Source organism: Aythya fuligula, chromosome 13, assembly GCF_009819795.1.
Source record: "Aythya fuligula isolate bAytFul2 chromosome 13, bAytFul2.pri, whole genome shotgun sequence".
Classification (NCBI taxonomy): domain Eukaryota; kingdom Metazoa; phylum Chordata; class Aves; order Anseriformes; family Anatidae; genus Aythya; species Aythya fuligula.
In genome coordinates this window covers 13928952-13952644 of record NC_045571.1, presented here as the reverse complement: position 1 = coordinate 13952644, position 23693 = coordinate 13928952, and the positions used below count along the sequence as shown (strand labels likewise).

General features: G+C 38.6%; 2 protein-coding genes across 2 annotated transcripts; both read right to left on the bottom strand.

The window, feature by feature from the left end:
* Window positions 1-377: 377 nt before the first annotated feature.
* On the bottom strand, window positions 378-4569 carry VGLL1 (vestigial like family member 1). Its single transcript, XM_032196026.1, has 4 exons — window positions 4359-4569; window positions 3347-3763; window positions 1275-1340; window positions 378-428 (listed from the first exon to the last, which is right to left on the bottom strand). The coding sequence occupies exons 1-4, from the start codon at window positions 4567-4569 to the stop codon at window positions 388-390; spliced, it is 735 nt and encodes a 244-aa protein (XP_032051917.1). The 3' UTR covers window positions 378-387.
* A 5544-nt stretch (window positions 4570-10113) lies between these two features.
* On the bottom strand, window positions 10114-23394 carry HTATSF1 (HIV-1 Tat specific factor 1). Its single transcript, XM_032196234.1, has 9 exons — window positions 23161-23394; window positions 20297-20501; window positions 19917-19964; window positions 19055-19209; window positions 17726-17889; window positions 15985-16084; window positions 15618-15707; window positions 14965-15102; window positions 10114-14554 (listed from the first exon to the last, which is right to left on the bottom strand). The coding sequence occupies exons 1-9, from the start codon at window positions 23347-23349 to the stop codon at window positions 14270-14272; spliced, it is 1374 nt and encodes a 457-aa protein (XP_032052125.1). The 5' UTR covers window positions 23350-23394; the 3' UTR covers window positions 10114-14269.
* Window positions 23395-23693: the final 299 nt, after the last annotated feature.

Here is a 23693-nt window from a genome sequence, read left to right as displayed (position 1 = left end):
ATCAAATCAAGATAAGAAGTTGCAGCAATGAATTTATATTAATTGCATCCCTCCAAGATAGAATTGTGCTTCTTATCAAGAATGAATAAAAAGTGCTGAAAGTCCTTTCAGAGAGGTTTAAGTGTAAAAAGCCGTAAGTAGACAACATTTCTTCACAACAAACAGTCTGTTAGGTTCAATACGTTCAATACCACAACCATCAGAAATTATTTACTGAATAGAGAAAGATTTTTCATTCCTAAAATAGTAAATAGTATGTGTATTCTTCCATCTGAAAGAAAAAGCATGGCATAGCTGCAGTTCATTTCTTCTTGATTCACAGTTGCAAATAATAAAAGTTCATGGCAAGAACTTTCTCTGTCAGAATAAAGTAGAAACGTCCTGTTGCTAGAAGTACAAATCCCGTCTTCTGTCATGAATCTGAATACCTGAAAGACATAGCATTATCAGGACTGTCGAACAGCATAGTCCATGCAAACCCTTAGGATGTTGTGCAAACAAAATTGCACCTTTTGGTCTTCTCTGATGCAAGAGGGCACTTACTAGAATAACCAGAATGACCCATCCAAGGTCTCCCCAAAACATTGCACATCAAAGAACCAGCATCAGGGTAACCTCCCAGATACAGGATACAGACCAAAGAACAACACAGAAGCCCAAATACTTTGGGAATAATTTTGTAGAACTACCCTCCTAGCAGTGTTGTAGGTTTGCTGGTGAAAAATGGACCAGAGCTAGCACACAGGTCAAACAGGGAGCTCAGCATGACCTGGATGCTTGAGATACAAAGCAAAGAGCAGCCTGCTGCAAAGCCACAAACTCCACAGCTACACCTCAACACCCCTAGAGACACACAACAAACATAAGTCCTACAGAAAGATGTAGCATAAACTGTGCCTCACCAGCAGGGAAGACAGTACATTTCTTCAGCTAAGATTATGACAAATCCACCGCCTTACATTTGGCATCTTTCTGGGATTTGAAACTTGGACAGGTAGTGAAAAATAGGCATGTTGTGAAGTGGCAGTCTGATGCTACAACAACAAAAACTAAGGTAGATGTGATTTTTCTAACTTCATCTCATTTTAACAGAATGTTTTCCCTCTTTCTGGTTAATGTAATTTTAGGAGGTAGTATCTCTGAGGGAAAGGCAAATTTTGAAATACAGTCTGGAAGTAAACAAAACCAGCTTTAATCCTTTGTGCATAAGAAAGGCAACTATCCTTTACAAGTGAGCATTAATTTTTTCCAAACCTGCTAGCTTCATTACTCACCTGCAGTGGCATGGCTTGCACTTGTACCGGGATTTTCTGAGCCCTGGTAAGAGTTTGCTTTCCTGTCTTAAAAGAAGAAAAGAAAAATACTGGAGATGAGCAGAGATTCAGCATAGAGCTAAAAGTAGGAAGCAGTTCCTAAAGAAACCTTGTGCTTTTGCAGCCCAGCCTATAGCACAGGTGCTGGGGAGCTCTGTGCTGTCTGGCACAGAAATATACACTTCCATAAATATAAATATCAGCTGTTCTTAAACATGACACAGCGCAATGAGGAGTATATCTAACAGAGCCAAGAAACAGGGACTCTGACAGCCAGACTAGATGCATACATCCAAGGAACTTGCCAAAGGCTCCCTGTGAGCACAGGCCAGTTGCTTATCTATTCTTTTTGGTTTGCTCGATAAGCACATGTACAGCGTTACACAGGTGGTGTTATGAGGCTCCCCAAACATTCAGAAAGGCCTTGCGAACATGCCTAAAGAAAATACATTAATTGCAGGTGGTTGTGGGACATCAGGCAGTTTCATTTCCTTTCTTTTAATTTTTCACTCAATTCCTTTCTGAAACATTGAACTCAAGTTGACTGTTGTTAGTGTTATTTCCCCTTATTGACCCGAGTTTCATGAAACATCTCTTTTTTTTTTTTTTTTTTTTTTTTTTTGGAGGAGTCAGTTCCTCAGGCTCGAAAACCTTGGTAGGCTCACATTGCCCCCTTGGGGAAGAGAGCACCTACCCGTGTTCTTAAATGAAGTCCTAGAAACCCAGACAGTGTCTTTAAAGCAATTAGACTGTCCCTTAATAGCTGAAAAAAGTCTAGTATGCATGCCTGTGAAACACATACGTATAGTTTCAGCTAAATCTATATAGGTACCTATCATGAGCAGAAAATTTGCATTTTCCATGCATGGGTAGGCATGCATTAGGCACTCTAGTACGAATAAGTTAGCAACACAACTACAGCTGGGGTCCTTATAACAACAAAGCTTTGGTGTAGCCTCAAAAGAGGAGCTGCGGACCAGACCACATGCAGATATAAACAATACTTTTAGCTCATGTCCTGCCAAATTCCTGCTGATGCAGATTAGAAACTGGGTAACCAGTAGGTGTTTTGCAGCTGGTTATTTTTCAAAACCAAAGGCTCGTGATCACTTCTTCACACGCCTGGTCCTTTTTATCTAGAAGCACCAGGTAGCACGTGCTGTTTTTTTCTAGCAGACTCCCTAAACAATTTCACAACCCACTTTCTGGGAAGCCAGTGCCAAGCTGCCATCCGTGAACGCCCAGGAGCAGCAATGCAGCTGTACCTTAGCTGAGCACCCAGGCTCCAGCCAGGAAGCTTGGTCACAGAAAACTTCTCAAATGCAGAAATTATTCACAAGAGAGCAATGCCATTCAGCAGCCCCAGGTGCTGTAGGTACGTAAGCGCCTAGGAAATGGACTTTAGTCCTGATGCACATCAGGATTGTGATTCCTATTAATTGTTAATAATAAATAAAACAATCTTTGCAACTCTGGTGTGAACTGCTTTAGGATTGGAAACTCTACTGCAGAGAGCAGTCTTAGCCTTTCTCTCTCTCACACACACACAGGGCAGCACAGCTTCATGGAAGAGAGCCATTAGCCATGAGGTGAGGCAAGGCTGGCCCACCAGCCCCCCTGCCCACATCCTTCCAGCTGCAGATTGAGACTAGGGAAGGGAGAGAAACACCCAGCCTTTCTGATAAGGGCTGCAATTTCACATCTCGTGTTCACAGCATCATTAATGCCACGAGTAGTAAGTTAGTTGCTCAGGGCTCTTACCTAGGCACCCCTTTCTAATAATATGGGAGCATCAGTGCCACCATGCCTGTTACCTACAGGCTAGAGATCTTGATAGCATATGGGTAATATCTATATTCATTTAAGCGAAGTGCCACAGTACTCAGCAATGGTTATCTACTGAAAACTAATTCTATTTTCTTCAGCCAGGCTGAAGAAGTCTCAGATTTTAGCACTTTTGGGGCAGACTGTGTTATTTTGTCTCTTTGCATAAGTTGCCATCAAAGAATAAAGCGATAGTATTATTTCCTTACCTCCCCCAGGAACTGAACTTTGACTTATATTTTGTAATCCAGTAGGTCCAGTCATACAAGCAGGACTTGAGTGTTGCTTCATGGTACATTCTTGCATGGATGTTAGGCACCTTTCCTGTTGCAGAAGACCAAGAAGAGAACCGTATTTCCTGTCAGAGATCGGTTCATCTACCACGTGCAGGTCAGGCAAGGCATGATGATACACCGAACTGGTAAGAGCGGGAGTACCGATCGAAGGGAAGGGCCACAGATCTGCAGGTTGAGTTGGATGACTCCGCAGAGCTGATGGCTGGTACTGGCCTGCCATACCAGCAGCAGAAAAATTCAGACCAGAGTTTGACATGCTTGTAGCAGAAGATGAAGGATATGGTTTGGAGCAATGTGAAGAGAAATTCCATTGATGGGGAGACATGCTATCTACTTAAAAAGAGAAAGAAAGCATCTGAAGTCTCATCAATTCCTGCTTTTTTTCCCCCCAAGGCAAATTCCAACATATTTCTAAGGAAACACTCCTAGACTGCATATTCATTTTTACTGAAATTATATATTCAGTTTTAGTGCTGCCTATCTTAAAAATTAATAATAAATTAATACCAAAAGCAGGCTAAATCACCACCACTTATGCTTTCAAATTAATATTATACATTTTTTTTTTTTTTTTTTATTACAGGCCATTGGCATAGACCAAGTTTTAACACTTGCAAGCTTAGACAAATCTCTTTTTGCAAAAGACAACAAATTAAGCCATAACGCACTTACTGCATCTGACAGTGACAGAAGCTGGAAAATGAGGACCTGGTCTTGCCAGCAAGCCCATGCAGAGTTTGGGAAGTATCCCAGCAAAGAGAGGGATTTATCCAGGAAGTCTCTGCTCCATAAACCAGTGCTTTCAAAGCATGATTTTGCTGCTATTTGCACACAGTTCCAAACTATTCATCGACAAGGTATGCATGAGAAAACACAGCACATTGCATCTTATATTTCTTAGTGAGAGCTAGTCACCCCGGCTCACCGTTCTTCAGGACAACAGTCTCGCTCTTGTGCTTCATGCTCAGGTCTTGTGGGTTCTTGGCACCACTTAGAGCTCTAGAAAAATGTTCATCTACCACGCTGTTAATATCCCCTTGGAAATATGTAAACACGACACTCTGAGACCCCCATTCTGTTTTCACGGGTTCTTTGCTTTTACATGGCTTTGGAGAGAGCTTCCTTGTTTCCTCCATTTTCAATAACGAGCAGCTCCTGCCAAAAAAAATAGAGTGGTACAAGAAGTACTATTCAACTTACATCGCACAGCCAGCATGAGCCCATCTTCCTCCTGAAACTGGTAGTGCCAGAAGAACTGCTGCTGGTAAAATGAGATCCTTTATCTGGGTTTCTGCCCTTGTCACTCACCTTTTCTTTCTGATTTCCTTAATATATCCTCCTAATGCAAAATACTTCAGGAACATAACAAAAGGAGAAATCTTTTATTAAATATGCATTACTTTTTTCAGAATCATGATGGAATTGCATTTGTCCCAATCAGATAAATTGAGTTATACTTATCTAACTCACTCAAAACGGCATCTTTTGCTGCTGAACTTTATGTTTGATATCACTATGCAATATATAACGTTATTAAGGGATAGTGCATCTTGAAAGCAGTAAATGGACCTAGTGGGTATCAGCATCGTATGAGTTACTGGTTAATGCCATAGCACAGGCTCTGTTGCAGAATAAAATGGACACTTCTGTCCACCAGCTGCTGTTTCTCACCCTGCCTTCATCTTTATAACCCTGGGCCTAGAATATGGTACTGTGCAAAAATACCCTGAGGATGGAACGATACTAAAGGAACTGTAGCACTCCAACAAGTAAATTAGACAAAATACAGAGGTGACAGTAGCTGTGGATGACATTCAGGATGAGTGTATCAAAATGCTTTATTCAATTCTGTTTTCTGCATTGTTCAAAAAGTATATTGATAAAGTGAAAAAAAAAAATTAAAAAAAAAGACTAATTGAAGCTTAAAATAATAAATTAAAATAAGGGAAAGTACCTTGATGACTTGTCAGTGCACACCTCCACAAGGAAAAGATTTTTGTGAGTAGTTGTTTGCTTCACCTGTTAGACAGACAGACACACTCAACTTCAAATTAAAATAAAAAAAAAAGCCTTTTAAAACTTATTTACTATATTTTTTTTTTCGGGGGGGGAGGGGGGGGGGGGTGTTGGGGAACAACTTACCTAGAAAGGCAGTGGGTCTGACAGTTGCTTTAAGCTTTGGTAGCAAGACTGATAAAATATGCTGTAGCTCAACCAGAAATTAAGGATTTAAGGCAGAAATTACTCTAAAATCGTTTGCAGGAAGTCAACAGAAGACTGTAAGACTCCTTTTTGTTCTCCTTAAAATCTTTGCTGCCAGATATGGTAAGAGTAGGGCAAGGAACATCTCCGCTTGCACTGGGAAAACCTCGTTTTTATGCATTTGTGCAGTTTCTGGCCGCAGGGGAGCTAGTTCTATAGCCAGACCTCGCAAATTCTGCTGTAATCAAAATCATATTTAGCAGTGCTCATACTATGAATGCAGTGAGAAATGCCTGCTGTTTCTATTCAGTTTTTCAATCCCACTGTCAGCTCATCACATGGCATAGCATAATTGATTGACCTTGGTAGCAATAAGGAGGCTGCTATTTTTCAGACACCAGGGAAACCTTTGGTCAATCATGCAAAACCTAAAGAATCATCGGATTTGTGTTTCAATCCACCTAACCCTGCAATGGGAAGCATTGATTAGCCCAATCCTATATATTCATGATATTTCTTTTCTAATAAACCCTCTCAATCCTCAGAGGTTTCCCAACAAACATTGGGTTCATCTGTGTGTCTGAAGTATCTGCAATGGCTGTCTCCAATTGTTTGTATTTTTTACACATGAAAAGACCATTCAGGCTGCAAAGTCAAGTACTCAGACATTAGGAAATGTGGGATTAACATTATCCAGCCATAATCCACCCCCCTTTTCATGACTAATCCTTACAATCCGATCCTTAATTATATATGTCATTTTAATCTAGTCACCCAACCCCCAAAGCTGAGGGAGAGCCTATTTCTTCCCCTTATCCTTTTTTTTTTTTTTTTTTTCTCTTTCCACTGCCCCCTCCCCAGACATTTAAACTCTCCCAACTCCTGCACTCCCTTCATCTATAGGATTCTCATCCACATTTACCGTTCGCTTTCACATCTGGTTTTGGGTGTTAACTCTTCCTCCCCCCTATACTCTGTTCAGTTCTCCCCCTCATCATGGTCCCTCCCACAGCTAGCCTTAATCCCCTCTCAACAGCTACCAATTTGTGTTAAAACTCAAGAGTTCCTCAGTCCTCATTTTAGGATTTCAACTGCTTTGCCTTTCCTGCATCCTTTCCCCAGCACCAGCCTCCAGTCCACCTGACCACAGTGGTGAGGATGGGACACACACAGGTTGGGTACCAGTTAGGAAATGCAAGGAAATACTCCATAACAGTTATCTGATCAGGAAGACAATCTTTCAGAAATTTTAATACTGACCGAACTTTCCCAAATGCAGTGAAGTTAAGCCAAAAACGTTCCTCCTGATTTACAGCTACCTTCCCAAGGCATATGAGGGGAACAGGAACTAGCACACCTCAGCCAAACAACTAGTTTAAGCACAAGGACAGGCACTACTTTTCTTCAGCCTTGTTTTAGAAAGCAGCACACTATTTAGCTTATGAAACTTTCTGGTTGCTCAGCTGGAGGCTGATGCTTGCCATGGAAAATTCCAACCCGAGCGGTGAAAGTTTGGCAAAGTCATCAGCAACCATATGGCTCGAGAGAGGGTTGGGAAAGATCAGATGATCTCGACAGCAAGCTCCAAACCAGCTCCTCTTACACTGCTCCAACTACACATCAGCATACAATTTACAAGGCATTAGCTGTGGCCCAGAGGACCATTTCTCTTGTTCCTCACGCACTGCAAGCCAGCCATTGTGTCTTTATACCACTTTATTAACATGTTTAAGTTGCTCATGACATTAATTGTAAGCTCCTTTGGCACCATTTATTGGCACGTAGCAGCTGTTAACGCTTGTGTGAACTGAGACGACAGTACAGTTACAACACTAGGAAAAAAAATAGGCTGATAAAAGAAATAAATCACCAGTCTTGCTTTCACGTTCCTCTTAAAAATCTTCTGGGTTTTCTAACAAATAGTCATACGAATGCTGGATATAACCTGTTTCCTCAGTCCTCTCAGAGCACATGGAGTCCAATGACATGAGAGTCAGGACTTAGGTTTTGGAGCACTGTGGTCTCCATTACCTGAACATCTCGCTCTTCTATCTTCTGGCAGGAAGACTGGAAAAAAGGCAGAACTCCTTCCAGTCTGCTTGCCACAAACTGCTGCCAAAATATAGTAGAAGTGGAGCTCAGGATGAACAGACTCAGCTAGCCTTATGTTGCTCTCAGAATGAGTGGATTATGGCAAAACAGTGCAAGTAATTGTCTAAGTTATTCGCTCTTCAGCAGACAAGGCTACATGGTAAACAGGCTTAAGAGATGTGGTTGTTGACTGCTCACCGCAAGTGACAACACTTTGTTTCTCACATTTCCAGCCCGTGTCTGTGCTACTGATTTCCCATCACTATAGCTTCAGATAGGGAACTCTTTGCTATTTCGCACTGCCTGAATCAGTCTTAAAAATAAAAACAAAAAAAATTCCCACTTTCCAAGTGCTGAGCAGTAATTCAGCAAGCAAACATTCTCCTTCATTAAGTGTCTTTCAAATAAAGGGGCATTTGAGAAAGCCAGTGAACATGCATTGAAGTTATCATTAAATTCTCATACCTTAACTCACTGTCACGAGCTCTGGCACACCGGTAAGATTTTCTCCTTGCGGGGTGGTCATACTGTGTCCAGCAGCTTGCGATCCTTCCCCTGTACAGCTATATACACAGGCAGCGACTGCAGGAGGAGACAAGCAACGTTCATGAACTCCCTACATGCTTTCTAGCCTCTAGCTGTGACTGAACTAGGCGTTTCCCTCAGCCTATCTACTAAGAATGCATGAAATGCACTCCAACAAGTCAACCAGGTTAGGAGGTTTCAGGAATGAGGAAAATAGGATTGTAAGCAGGGCTTTTTTCATGACAATGTACACAATCAAGACGACAGTGTCTGGACCTCAGAAGAGTTTAGAATAAAGTGATAAACAAGTTATAGTAAAGAGCCAAGCTGCTTGCTTGGCCAGGGTCAGAAAGGACTTTCCTGTTACAGGTTATATCACATTCAGCATTAAGTGTTTCACTAGAAATGTCTGCAAGGAGATCATCCATCTCCATTCCAGATAAGCTGGCTAACCATTTGTGGTTTATTTATTTATGGATCTCTTTAAATGACTACAGAGATCTTCAGAAAATGAAAATATCAATCTTGTTCTGTAAGTGCTGTAGCAAGAAACCAGTGGGTTTGTTCCATCTTTTGTTTTCATGGTAGGTTTACCAAAATTACCAAATTGCTGCCATTCCAAAAATGTTGCATCAAGGTCAAATTCACCAGTGTCAGCTAGAAAAATACACTGGTGAACTAGTCACCAGACTGGTGACAATACCTTCTCTCTTTCATTCAGTGGCTTAAGAGTTTGTTTACTCACCTAGGCAGAAAGTAGGGCAGCGCAAGACAATTCCCTCTGTAGAAACACAGCACAGAACGGATTCATACATCTCCCAGAACAAGTTAACTATCAGCCAGTAAGATTTTCCAGGACTGTGCTTAAGTCTTTCGGTTGACACACTCTTCACGTAAACAAATTTCAACCACGAGACAGGCTGGATTTCCAGTGTATCAGCAGGGCCAGTGCCCTCAACACCTGAATCACTCTTGGATCCACCTTTCTAAATTCAGTTTTATATTGCAGAGATTATTTCTGCTAAAGCTTTTTTAGACATTGCTCATGAACTTCCTCTGAGGTTTGTAGTTAAATCATAGTGGTGTTAGATGGCATCAATTTATAGCCCCTCAGCAAACACCCTGAAAAATGGTCATGTAAAAATGAGATTGCTATCCCTGTTTCTTTCCAGTGTATGAACCGAGACAACAGATTACCAGTGTGTTTGGTTTTAGCATTCAGAATGTCAAGCTTTCAACATAATAACAGTTTTGATTTGTGATAATAATTAAAATAAATCTGGTTGTCCTAACTTGGGGTGGGAGGGAGGTCAGGACATGACCATGGACGTACACACCAGAAAAAAAATATCTCAATTACAGCTCTGTGGTTTCTGCAGTTATTCCTCCTGATCATTCTATCTTCAAGCAAGGTCCATAATGCACCAAACCAGGATGAAGTCTGGGGCAAAACCCACAAAGAAGGAAGAAAAAATGTGACCCAGTGTAAGCATTAGCAACTCTAGCAACATCTATACTTGACTCCAGTTCAAAAGCTCTGGCATGTTAACACACATGCTTTATGAACTGAAATCACTGCCCACCAAATGATACGGTACTTTTTTACCGAGGAAAAAACAAAAGAAATACATTCTCTCAGAACTCATAAGGAAAGACTTTTTGTTCACGAGTTTGTTTATTAAAAAGGTAGTATAAAACACAACCCCTTTAAGAAACAAAATTGAAGACAAATCAAGGGATTTTCAGATCCTTTCACAGGTCTAGAAATTATTCAAATATAATATTTTGAAATGACTTTTTTCTAGAAGGTAACTGAAGATGATCAATTTAACTTATCAAAAGAAAATAACCTGTCAGAAAAATTCCATGTCAACTTAGTGAATTTTAATCTAACAATATACTTTGATATTACAGAATGAGCAAAAAAAAAACCAAAAACAATCTGCTGCAAAAGATTCCATACTCCTCTAAATATTTTACAGAGTATCATGACAGTAAGACTTCAAGCCCTGTATAATGAGCACTGAAATACACACAAGCCAAATCAACACAAGTACACAACTTACATAGTTATATTGCAGTATGTTTCCTCAAATCAGAGATTTAAAAATCCAATTAAAATCTATAGGTATCTTATCCCCCTCCCCCTTTTTATTTTTTCTTTTAAAGAATTCTGTTAGGTTATACAGTTCAAGAATTCAGGGCAATGATACTGATTTTTACTGGAAAGTTTAAAGGCAAGTCTGGGTTTCTATGAAGCATCCAATACCTTTAAGTGAATTAAGCTAAATAAACTTGAAATTATGACTAGATTAACCTTAACTGAATAATGACTAGGACATGGTTTAGTTAAAATGCACTGCATTTAACATACTAATGATTTTAAATGAATTGCAATCCCTATACAAAGTGTAAGTTGTATGAAGGACTGAAATTCAATTTAAAAAAGTAATAAAAAAGTCAGCAGGAGAAACAGGTAAACATTTTGATGCAAAATGAAACTAACTCTCTCTACAGCTGCATATGCACATTCGAGAACCTGTTGCAACTTCCATGCCTGTTCTTTTGGGGCTTTTTGTTTCTAGATGTCTACCTTGGCCACGCTCCTCAAACACAATCTCTGATGAATACTTTTAATTCCATACAATTACCTTGCCAGCAAACCACTAAATAGTGTTTTGATTGTAAAGCAAACCACAATATGTCTTGAATCTAAGCAACTGATTTTGTACTACATGGTTAGGAAAGTGATCACCTATGCTGAATTACATGGCAGTAACCATTAGTTGATATTCTTTCCCCGTTGTTAGATTTAAATTTGCTTCACGTCCAATTTGTCACACCATGCGAATTAGCAGAAACGTGTTTAGTCCAAAACTGAGCAACAATTATCCGCAGAGTGTTTCAACCTGCTGCTAGTTATTGTTTTCATAAAATATTGAGAGGAAGAGACAACTTTTCTTAAGATGAACGTCTCCCTAAAAGGCTAGGGATGAAGAAACATGCAGTACACTGGAACAGAACCCAAGGGCAATTAGAAACTGAGCAAGAAGTTTGATTTTGTTGCTATTGATGAGCAAAACAGATTATAAAGTCAACCCTGCATTCTCAGGAAAGATCCATTTTAGTGATTTTTTTATTTACGAAAAAAAATACAGTGAGAACTGGATTGGGGTTTTAACCCTTTACTAATCTATTTATGATAGTGCTCAGAGAAAAAATTAAAAGCAACTCAGCTTGTTCAGCTTCCAATTAGTTAAAATTTGGTACTAAACAATATTGCTCTACACCATGAAAATTTTTATAATCTTACTTTAAAAATAGTAATTTTAACTTTTGTGAAAAATGTAATTTATGTTCAGATTAATTTATAAAAGCTTGCATCATTTAGAAAAGGAAATCAGAAGAATTCGGTCTCAATGCTGAAAAGAAAGTCATGGCTGCATTAACCTCTCCATAAGCCATTAAATGCCTTGGTAATTCAATGAATAGTTTATAAAAATACATTTTACTAGGGAATAACAGAGGTAGACAAAAAGAAAATACCACTTTGAGTGTAACGTCACTTCAGAACAACATTTTTGTGGAAAAACAGCTTTTATTTCCTTAAGAATCCTAGTTAATAGGAAAGCCAGTAAAGCATTTAGTCTCAGTCTTTGTCAGTGCTCTACTTCAGCATGAAGCCTAGAGGAAAAGGTGAAGCAACTAACATCACATTTTACTTTTGAAACAAGCCAATCAAATTTGTACATCAACCAGAGAGAGGAAGATGACTGCACAAGCAATGATTCTTTATTTTTCAAAAGTCTTTTTTCAAACACTAATACTAACCTTATTTTTCATATTTGATACCATGATAAGGCTTCATAGAACTGTACAATATTTATAACATTTGTCAAATAACTTCCCTATATCAATAGCAATTCCACTGTAAAACAGGTGATTTAACTGTGTAGAGCGTTGCATGACCAGGCTCTCTTAAAAAAAAAAAAAAAAGCGCTAACAGAACACAATAGTTTAACAGATCTAAAACTTTGAGTCTAGAAGCTGGAAGAAAAAAAGAGCACTGAAAGCAGTACTCACCACATTAATTTACATTCTTTCTGTGCCAAAGCTCTTTCTGTGCCCTCAGAGGTCTGTGGTGTTGTTTACCAATAAAAATCCCAGGCTGAACAAACAACCCAGAGATGTAATCTGAATATGCCACCACATGCAGCTACATACCAAGCAGTATTTCAGATTCCCTGAACTGTTCAAACACTTGCTTTGCTTAAATGTACAATTCACACTCTTGTAAAGATGAGAAAGTGGTCTTAGACGGCAAGCGTTAAGAGTTCTCCTTTACAATACAGCTCATTAAAATTGGAATTTTGTCATGCCAAGTGAATTAGCCCCCAGAGTTTTAAACCTAGAATTCAAATATACTTGTTGTAAAACCATGTATTTTGTCACAAAAGGATGTAATTTGTAACCACAATGACAAGTGTTAACTTAGATGCTCTGGTTGCCATAACTACCCAAATATACTGATTACAGAAAAAAAAAGAGTATGAGACAGACCACTAGAAAAAATATAGATGGCGATCTCAGAGCACAAAGTTTGAAAATACCAACTTTCAGAGTATTCTGAATACTTCAGGATTGAAATATACCCAAGAATTAGCATCTATGGTTTCTCACAATCCAATATGAATTAAAAAAAAATTAAAAGATCCTCCTTACAAACATGCACTAACAGCCATCCATATGAACAATGTGCTACGAATTTAGCACCAATATTATAAACAATTCCGTAAATCTTTACTCTTATATCCTTAGGTATCAAAATAATGGGATTATAAATGAAGAATGACCATGCCCAAAACAGCTCCCCCAGAGTTATTTTCAAAAGCCTGCTTATCTGAAGCTAGAATGTCTTCTAAATCTTTGTTCTGGGAAATATTTCTAAGAGAGCTAGCAATATATGGCTAGCTTTTGATTTTTTTCCCCCCATAGAAAAGAGTAATATTCTTTTAAAGCATGTGTTCAAGTATTCTAACATTTACACAACAAAATGTAGTTCAAGTTGCCAAAAGCCTTTAGGTATTATGGAATACGGGAGATCTCCCCACTACCCATTGAAGGGCACATTAAGGCTAAACCAAAATGTTGAAGAGAACTCATACTCGCCATCCTAATTAAGTTAAACTAAAACCCTTATTCTAATACTAAAAAAAAAAAAGTCAAACCATCAAAAGCATGTCTACTGCATACAGACCATAAGTTTAAGATCAGTCTTCTTTCATTACAGGCTAGAGTGTTTGCTCATGCATTTATAGTCTCCTTGACACAATTCCAGCCTCAAAAAGAAGATCTAAACATCAATAAAGTTCTAAACAGGAGAATAAGAAAAATAATTTACTGAATGCTGTGATTTAACCGTCTATCTTCACTCGGTTCTGTTATGTTAGCTATAGAAATCTTGTTTGTTTTCTACTTAACTTTAAAATTTGCAACTTAATATTATTCTATCATTTGCTACTTGATGTATACCAACACATCCAATGCATTCACCCTATACATATCACAGCATCTGTTCCATAAAATGATCAAAAGTACTCAGGACAAGAGTAATTTTAAGGATGAGATACCAAGTTTTGAGGGCTACAGGAAAATTAATGGCAAAATCCACAAATCTTGTAATAGCTTTGCATTACTTAAGTTCTATTTAGTTACATAAACTTTAGTGTTGGAACATATTTTACACTTACGTAATGAAACACAGACAAGCATAGATAGAACAAAAGCCTGATGAGTTCTGCTGTATTCTTGGCAACTTGAGTTACTTTACCTGAACAGCCAATTAATACAAACGTTTAGAACCTCATTAAATACTGCTTTTAATGAAAACTTCAAAGCACACAGTTGATGACATTCTAGTAATGCATATCATATGAACATTGTCTGCAGTCACTCTGAAGAAAGGGATAAACTCAAACATCACCCTAAAAACCATGCTTTCATAAAGCATTGAAAATGTTATGTATCTGCTTCAGCATCACTGCCTGCAAGGCTGCTGTCTGTGGATGGAGCACCATCTTCATTAATGCCCTCACCATTATTCTCCCTCTTATGGGCTTCATCATTTACATCCTCCTTAGATGTGTCATTAACTTTTGAAGGTTGTCTGCCTTCAGGCATTTTAACACTACTTGTTGCGGAATCTGAATCAGACGTAGTTTGCTGCTCCTTTGCATCAGGATCCTCTAGAAATGATCCCCACACCTTCAGCCTTTCTTCCCTTTCTCTTGCAGTCTCCTCCACCTATTAAAGATACATTTATACAAGTCACTACAATATCATACTTGTAGAGTAAACACATTTACACAGATAAAAGTTATATGAACATTTATATTGCAATAATACCTCAAGACTTCAATAGGACTTGTTTGACTGCAAACTAATAATATTTATATTCAGTAACCAATCCTCTACGTTTACATATCTAATACACAGTTTTTAAGATGAAACAGGTCCTTTTTTTTTTTTCCTGAATTCAGTAATTAAGGATAATCCTGTCCTTCTGAAGGCATCCTAGAAGTTTTTGTGGAGAAGCAAGATAGGACAAGGGAGGAAATGGAGGGGTGTGGGAAGGGGGTCACCAAGCACTTCTCAAATGAATACATTTACAGTTCCAAGGGAGAATTTAGCGAAGTAGAACCATGAAAGACTACCTGATAATCTGTTACACCATCCCACGTTTCAGCACTGAGCTGACGGCCACCAAACCACCTTCCATTTAGAGTTAGTTTGCACAGATCAGCTTCTGTTGCTTCTTTAAAGGACACAGAAGCCACACCATCAGGATGTCGCTGTAAGGGGAGACAAGTTTATTTAATAGTATTCTACATAGCATAACTATTCCATCATCTTTTAGCTTGCCTTACAAAATCAGTCAGGATATAGCTCCATCCTGACAATACATAATCTTTTTTGAAAAATAAGTTGTAAGTTTACATGTTTTGTTCTACTGCTTAAGACTACTTTATTTTTATTTTTTTTTTGTCACAAAGAGCAGAATTTTTGAACACAGAAAACAAAACATTTCAGCTAGTGTAGCTATAACAAAATTTATTTATAGACTTCAGACTCGCGGCATGTATCCAAGTTCCTAAGAAGTTAGGATTTTATCTTTACATAGGCTAAAGTAGACAAGTGCTTCAAAATTAATTTCTGAAACAGCTAGTTTTAAAATCCTGAAAGATTAGGTCAGATTTCTATCAAATAAATCCAAGAAAAGAAACGCTTCTCTCATATTTAAAGAATCCTATTTTGCACACTTCCAGACTACATCAGATCTACCAACACAACATGTAAAAATACCTACATCAAATATGAGAACCTTCTTTACTTGACCAAACTTCTCACATTCTGTCCGTAGATCTTCTCTGATCTCATTTAGCACTAAGGGATCCTCCTGCAATGCAATCACACATTAAACATTTTTTGCTTAACCACCAATGGAATATATCTGCCAATCTATTAGGAGTTCACATATGAAGTGTTACGCTGTATTTTCAAAGCTGCATGGAGTTGACAGCCCTCACTTGAATAAATTTATTCAAAATAAACTACTTATTAAGGTTATTTTGTGCTAGCTTCTCCACTCTAACAGTTACTGTGGACTCTTGGCAGGAAGTTCAATGTTACCTATAATAGCATATAATCTATAGTAGCAAATTGCATCTTCCTACCTCAAAGTCCTTTGGGTGAAACATATTCCTGATAATAACGATGCGTTCATGTCGCATTCGAGCTGCACCATCTTTCTTCTCAGGCCTCCAATCCAGCTGTCTAATGAAATGAAGCAACAGTAAGAAGATATTGTTGCGGCTCTCTTCTGTTTCTACAAGTATTTGTTGAAAAAAAATCATTAATTTTTTATTTCTTGCAAAACATCAACTAAAACACATTTTGACAGATTTAAATTACTCTTAAAAATGCAATGAAAATAAAATTAACATTTCTACTACAAAGTAGTTGAGGTACTTAGTAGTTAAGTACTTAAATGCTCACAGAAATAAAAGCTACTTTAACAATTGAAGCATTTTTCTAAACAGTGAAAAATCTTCCAAGTTTCAATTCCTCCCTCATCAATTTAGATTAACCAGCTGCTGCCAAATACAATAAAAGTGTCAATATTCTAATAACCCTTCTAAATGAAGATTTATTTTGTAAAAGGAAATCCACTATTCCCTTTGGTAAAATTTTACTGCTTATGTTTATACAAACACGCAAGAACACCTCGGGTCTTACAAAGATTGCTACAAACAGTGTACAGAGCCACTGCCACAAACTAGCAACGCAATTCAGGTTATCTGTCCTAGGACTTTGCTGTCTCATAAAAATGATACTTCTTGGAGAGAAGTCTACTTCATATCCTGTAACAAAATAAAAAGGGACAAATTCATTTACACTTCTAAATCTCAAAATCTTAGATTTAAGGGAAAAAAAATCTTGTTTAAATTCTTCTTTGTATCTGCTACTTCAGCCGAAGAAAACCTGGATTCCCCATCAAGATAGTTTGAAAGTAAATTATGCTCTTCAACTCAAAAGGAACACCAACTGAAGTCAATTTGTATAAGACAGGTTAAAAACAGCTAAATGACTTAGAGAAGAGCACAATTTCTTATTCACACAAATTGATGTCAAATGCAATTTCATTATTTTCATACTTCACCCCCCCCTCCACACTAAAGACTTCTTAAAGCACTAGTAGTATATCTTTGAGGCAGATACATTTCAAGCTATTTTAACTCTTAGACTTTGATCCCTTTAGCTACGGCAAAGTATATCTGCATTATTATTTAAAATGTTTAGTGGAATGTTGCTTTCATTAAAATGAGAGTCCTATACAAACTTTTTCTTCTTTTTAATCTTCATCTTCCTCCAAAATGCAAAAAATCAATTATTAAAAGTTAAAAACAATATATGCATATATAATTAAAAAAACACAACACAATATCACATACCAAAAGGCAGATGTCTGGGGAAATCTACAGAGATATTTTGATATTTGCTTCTAAGAAAGACAGCATCCCTTGCCATTTGTAGGGAGTACAGTATGGTACAAACAGTACATAGACACCTAGGGTGTTACCACCTTATGCAAGTAAGCTTAAATATGACAGAATTCAGGCATTCTCACACACTGGGGGAAAAAGTCTTAACTCCCTCAAGTTGTAATATTTTCTTCTGTACCTGAAAGAAGATTACCTAGGGAGTGAAGATTCTTAATTTGGCAATTGTGAAGAAGTTCATTATGTCAACAGTTAACTTAGAAGCTCCTCCCCTCCAAACATGTATTATTTCCACTATTTCTCTCTCAAACTTTGGCTTTTGTGCAACTCTTAGCATTTCATCTAAAAGCAACATCTTACTAATAGCACTTAGAATTCAAGCAATATTCTACTGAAAGAAAAAAAGAATACGAACTTCTGCTGTTGAGATAATTTCTTCTTATAGTCTTTACATTTCTTCTTCTTTTTGCTTGCATCATACTCCCCCTTCAGTTGGAACTTTGCAACTTCAACATGCAATTTATAGCCTCTAACTTCTGCCTCATCCAGAAGTCTCAAAGCAAGTTGAACTGATTCTCTCTATGTGAAGACAAAACAGAGTACAAGCTTTAAAAAACAGAAAAACAAAAAAAACAGTGCAGTCAAATTATTCCAGTAAGATTTAACTATTATTCTGCTACAAATTAATTCCCTGACACTTCCCAGCCATAAGGCTGGATCTCCTCTGAGTCTCGACTAAAAAAACTTCACTGAAACACACACAGTTGGCCATGTGTTTCTTTTATGACTATCAAAATAAAACCAATATTTCTTTATCATTGTTTTAGCAGATTAATGCTCCCAAAAGCAATTGCTTACATATCAACCAAGTTGATCATAAAAACTAGTCTGCAATGCACAAGCTGGTGAACTTAAAGGAATAAAAAAAATCAGATGGTTGACTTATTTTCTGTTCTCTCCTAGAACAGCAGACAGTTAACACTCTTAAGCCATTTAAAAGCTTTTCCAAGAAGATCTTCAGAGGGGAGACTGTCTTTATACTTGTGTGCTAAGCAGCCCTAACTTCTAAAATTATAAAGCCAGAATACAGAATGCAAGACAGCTGAGTTAGTACTACCCGCTGCTTCATGCAGAGTTAAAGCAGATTGCACTAGTGTACACTAACTTGCCAAATGATCCACAAGTGAAACACACAAAGGAAATACTACTGGAACACTAACTTTTATAGATTAACCAGTTCTAGCTGTTTTATTGAGAACAAGAACAGTTCTAAAATCAAAGTCTGAACTTAAAGCAGGTCTCAATTAAAAGCTATGAACACACAGCTACAGTGTATGTTCCTTTCCATCTCATTATTTCTATGTTTTTGGAAAAAAATACAAAATTTTTTGGAAAAAAATACAGAAGTGTTTTTTTTTTTGTATTTATTTTTTTTCCTAAGTAAAATGTGAAAAGGTCTCCCGTTCCACACCATAATTGCTGGCACCTAAGACAGGAACCTTTTTAGACATCTTTGGCAGGTATTAATGGATATTTTCAGTAGGGGGAGGGGGACTGGATAAAGGAAAAACAAATGAGATACACAGACAGTGATTCCAGAGCTGCCCACATGTCTGCTTAAAACAGACACCCATGTTCTGAGCTATACTTCAGATACATTAAGAATCTTCTTAACATGACTCTGAGGCAGTGGCCAAAAGGGTCTTTACCAGAAAGGAATACCCCATTTCATTGCACCACTGACCTTTAGATAGCAACACAGGCCGTCTCCTTTGAGATTTCCTTCCTTATCTTTGTAAAGTTTGATTTTGTGTTCTTCTGTCTGAGGATCTCGCATAATGATACCACATTTTGACATGACTTGTACAAATTCATCTTTTGTAATGTCTGGTGGTAAACCTACAAAGTATGTTAAAACAGAAGGTTAGGTATGTTTAGTTGGTTCAATTATTTTTTTCGTATCTCACTAGAGCAGAAAAAACACAGTGTTTCTTAAAATGAAAGATAGGAAAATGTCTACATATAAAATAATAAATCACAGCCCTTGGAACTTTTTGTTATTACCTTTTAAATATTACTTCATACCAATATTTTGAGAACATTTTTACTTCTAAATAGGTTTAACATAGTGATATTGTTGTGCTCCCCAATATACAGACCTAGAGTATTCCTGTTACAGATAATACCAACCTTCCAAGTGCTCGCAGTGATCTACATGAATGCTGCTATCCTGACCAAGTTTTAAGTCCCACTACACCTCTAAGCAACATAGAAAAAGCCTTATGAACAACCATTTTCTCTACCCACAAATTCAGTAATTTTGCAACTGATAATTGCAAGTGATGCATACAAAACAAAGCATGTCAACTATAAACTTGTTCTCTTTAACCTATTCCTTACAAGTTTGCAGGGACTGGAGAATGTCCCTTAGATTACTTTTCTACATATGCAGTTATAAAGGTCACAAAGATGTTATGTTGACAGAAACAACGTTAAGTAGTTTGCAAATGGCAGACTAAAAATGCAATATTAGAAGTCAGTGAGACAAGTCCAATTCTCTTTTGCCACTTTTAGGTCAAAGTAGGTAAATAAATGCTTTTACTTACCAGTCACATAAACATTTGTGTTTCTGTCCTCTTCAACATGAAACCATCCTAAAAAATAGAATTTTAATCCAGTTACATCAATATATTAAACATGGGAGCACACACCAATGCACTTCTGATGTTCACATTCCATCAGATTTCTAAGAAGTTTTTGCTTATTCACAGGAAAACCTCTGACCACGCTTGAATTTGCTTATTTTCCACCTCGTATACAGTCCTAGAAAGATGCCTATGAAATATCATACAATTTAAAATTTGTTTTGGAAGCTTTCAGAACGATATATGCCTTTACTGTTCATGGTAACACTGAACAACTGACAGTTTCCACTTGGTACTATGCAGGTTGAGGCCTACATGGAAAGAAACACTTCATCACTTACCTGGCTCAAGCTTCCGTTTTTCTGATTTTTGCTTTGGATCTGTTTGTTTTGGTCCTTTCTCATTTGCCGATGGTTGTGTGTCTGATGTCTTAGAACTTACTGATAGCTTGCTGTCAGTTGCTGTGCCAGAAGCAGATGAACTGTCTGTGTCATCTGCATGGAAGCCATAGTTAGCATGATACGTTGCCAGAAAATCTTCCGTTATCTGAAAAAGAAATTGGGAAAATTAAAACAAAGGTTCAAAGAACTACAAATCCAGACTGGTGTTTTAGTGTTAATGTTCTGCAAATGACCTTAATTAATGATGGTCATTTTCTAATACAGCACCATAGAAAATAACAGTACTTTAAAACTTAAAAAAAAAAAAAAAAAAAACACTTTGTAAAAAGCCATACAGACAGCAAAAATTATTTCCTGACCTCAACTAACATATTAATTTCACACAGTACATGAAGTGTTTTAAACAAACATTTCACAAGTTCTGCCTTTTTTTCATGCAAAGCTTTCTGCTTTCAATTTAAATGAGAACCGCCTGAAGGTCAGAAATGAAGAGCTCCTGACCACACTGAAGAGATAAAGTGACACTGAAGGTAAGCCAACAATTTATCCACAGATGATGAATGACGGACACTTGTAGGCATCTGCCTTTTCACAGAAACATTTTCAGAGATGAAATATATTTGTGGCGATAGACAATAAATATTGCACTTGAACAAAGTGATATTAACACATTGTTTATGGCTGCATGTTGTACTTTATATTCTACTAATACATTCTATATGTTTTACTTTTTATTCTATGAACAATTAGGTTGCTCTTCTCTGGAGAGAGACAATATTTGGATAAAAGGTGAGATTAGCTAATTTCTATCTTTAGAGACTGAAAACAAACTACAAATTGCACCCAGTACTGTCAGCCAAGTGCATTTTAGTACTAGATACTAACATAACTTGCAAACGATAACATATCGTAGCTGATTTTACTACCATCACTGCACAAGAAAGTGCTTTCTTAAGTTACACACATTGAAATTATTCTTTCCCAAAGCTTAGTCTTAAGCTTTCACCTGTGCTGCATGTGCTTTATCTGCATTCAAAAGGGAACAAACTCCATTCCAGTATGCTATTGTAAGAATGACACAATGGACAGTAGCAAGAGACCATGATGCTCTCATACCTTCCATGGTGATTTGAAGCTCAATATTTCAACTCTAAACTTCTATTTTTGACAAATCAAATCAGCTATGCAGAGTTGACAGAGACAGGCTTGCCATGGAGCATAAGTGGCTGCTCTTACAGACATGGCATGACGTTAACGCCAAAAATAATGAAGAATAAAACAAACTCTGGAGAAAAAAAAGCTCTGAGATCCAATAACATTTAGTATGTTTGACACTAGCAATCTTAGCAAGTCCACAGTTTAACAGTTGATGGAATCAAGAGAATTAAAAAGCTTCTACACTTTCTGGTGAACATTATTGTCATTAGGTTCTCTGACAAAAACAAGTAACTTAGTGATTAAACCTCCTATAACTAGCCACCATTCTCTAACAATATCATTTTCAACTTCACAGGAAGCCTTTTATTATATAAAGTTGAATTTATTCTTAGCATATGACCTACTACAGACTGTCAAATTCTACCAGTCAAGATCAAAGATTTTACTTCCGATATATGTGATCAGAGCACCATTTCTACCATTACAACTACATAATTTTTTAAACACCTCTGTACAAGCATTAAGGAATGCATGCAAGCACAAGGGCTTTTACTGGAATTTAAGTGACTCCATGCTTGCATGGAAAACAAGTACCCACAGAGTTCCTTGATCAGGACTTCAAACTAGTTCTGGTGGCAGACGTCATGGACAAGTAGTAAAATTTATCTCCACACCCACTGTTGTACAGTTTGGTTCACTTAACCTTATAGGAAAGGAAACACAATACTTCAGGACATGCTAGCATATAATTAACTACTAATTACTCTGAAGTGGAAAGGAATCAATTAACCAAATGAAACACAGATACTCCAGGCTTACAGAAGAAAATCCCACGTGTTTTTTCCTAGTAAGCAAGGAAAGCAGATGAATTCAACGTGTAATTTTGTTCTGTGTATAAAGGGCTATAAAACGGTGGCATCTATTGATACGGTACCTTTGAACAAAAAGTCATTAAACAATACACAAAGTTGCAATCACTTTTATTAAGTATTTGAACACCTTCAAATTTTTGAACAGTAAGGAACACTGGGAATGGAAGAACAGTTTTTTTTAAAAAAAATTCTGTGTTTACTGGATACAGCAACCCGCAGGGAGCCAGGAATATTCAGTTCTCTGTTCTGCTTTGTGAGCCTGGATTTTGCACATGGTTTTAGCCCTCTGTGAGTCATCTGCTGCACAGACACCTTACTAGGACTATGAGATACAAACCTGGCTTCATTCTCACACAGATTCTCTGAACTGCAGTGAATGCATGGCCACAGACATGAACTGGCACAACAGATTTCCCTGATAGATGGTGTAAAGCACCTTCATAGCTGTAAACGAAGTAGCAGCCCCTCACTGTTGTATGGCAGCACGAGTATTTACATGCAGATCATCAGGCTGGATCACCACGTGAAGCTGGTGAGAGGCGGCATCGGTTTCACCTTTTCTATTTAAAATACTTGAAGGAAACGCCGCAAAACGAGCGTTTCCCACCTACACCTCACCTGCACCTCACGTACGCTGCGTTTCGACGCACAAAAACCCCAAGAAAGGTGGCAAGACGTGGTTGGGAGCGCTGGGCACACGAGCCAGGCACTCCCCCCACCTCTCCGGGCCCTCCCCGCCCCCTGCCCGTGCCGTGCCCGCCCGGCCCGCAGCACCTTGGGGAACCAGGCCTTCTTCTCGCGGTCCCACTCGTAGGCCGCGCCGTCGGCCGGGTCCACGTAGGTGAAGGGGTCGGGGGCGGCCTCGCCCTCGCCCTCTCCCTCGCCGCCGCCGCGCTCGGCGTCGTACTGCTGCTGGAGCTGCAGCTGCCGGTAGAACTCCTCGTTGCCGTCCTCGCCGCTCATCCTGAACCGCGACGGGACCGGGGGGGGAACGGAGGAGGCGTGAGGGGGGAGGCGCGCACCGGCAGAGGCCCGCCGCCGCCGCCGACCGAGCGGCCTGAGGCAGCGCGCAGCGCAGAAGCGGAAGCGACCTCCCCGCCCGCCCCGCCTCAGCCAGTGAGGAGCGGGCTGGGCGGTCACGTGAGGGCGGCGCAGCCAATCGGGAGGAGGGAAAGGGGCGGCGGGGTGCTTCCTGGTTGAGGGCGCCGCGCAGTGCCCTGCCCTGCCCTGCCTCCTGAGGCGGTGCCCGTTCACTCACCCGGAGGAACAAAAGCTCGGGGGGGGCGCCGGGCCTCGCATCCCCCCTG

Bases quoted from the DNA above. Each gene is read 5' to 3' on its own strand.
- VGLL1 (XM_032196026.1), bottom strand. From the start codon at position 4,569: ATGGAGGAAACAAGGAAGCTCTCTCCAAAGCCATGTAAAAGCAAAGAA. The intron at 1,341-3,346 runs GTAAGGAAATAA...TCTTCTTTTAAG, and splicing joins AAGTTCAGTTCCTGGGGGAG to ACAGGAAAGCAAACTCTTAC. The intron at 429-1,274 runs GTGAGTAATGAA...TATGTCTTTCAG, and splicing joins TGCAAGCCATGCCACTGCAG to GTATTCAGATTCATGACAGA.
- HTATSF1 (XM_032196234.1), bottom strand. From the start codon at position 23,349: ATGAGCGGCGAGGACGGCAACGAGGAGTTCTACCGGCAGCTGCAGCTC. The intron at 16,085-17,725 runs GTTCGTATTCTT...TCATTTCATTAG, and splicing joins AAATTATCTCAACAGCAGAA to ACAGCTGGATTGGAGGCCTG. The intron at 15,103-15,617 runs GTAGGTATTTTT...CTCCCCTTACAG, and splicing joins AGAAGGTTCTCATATTTGAT to CGACATCCTGATGGTGTGGC.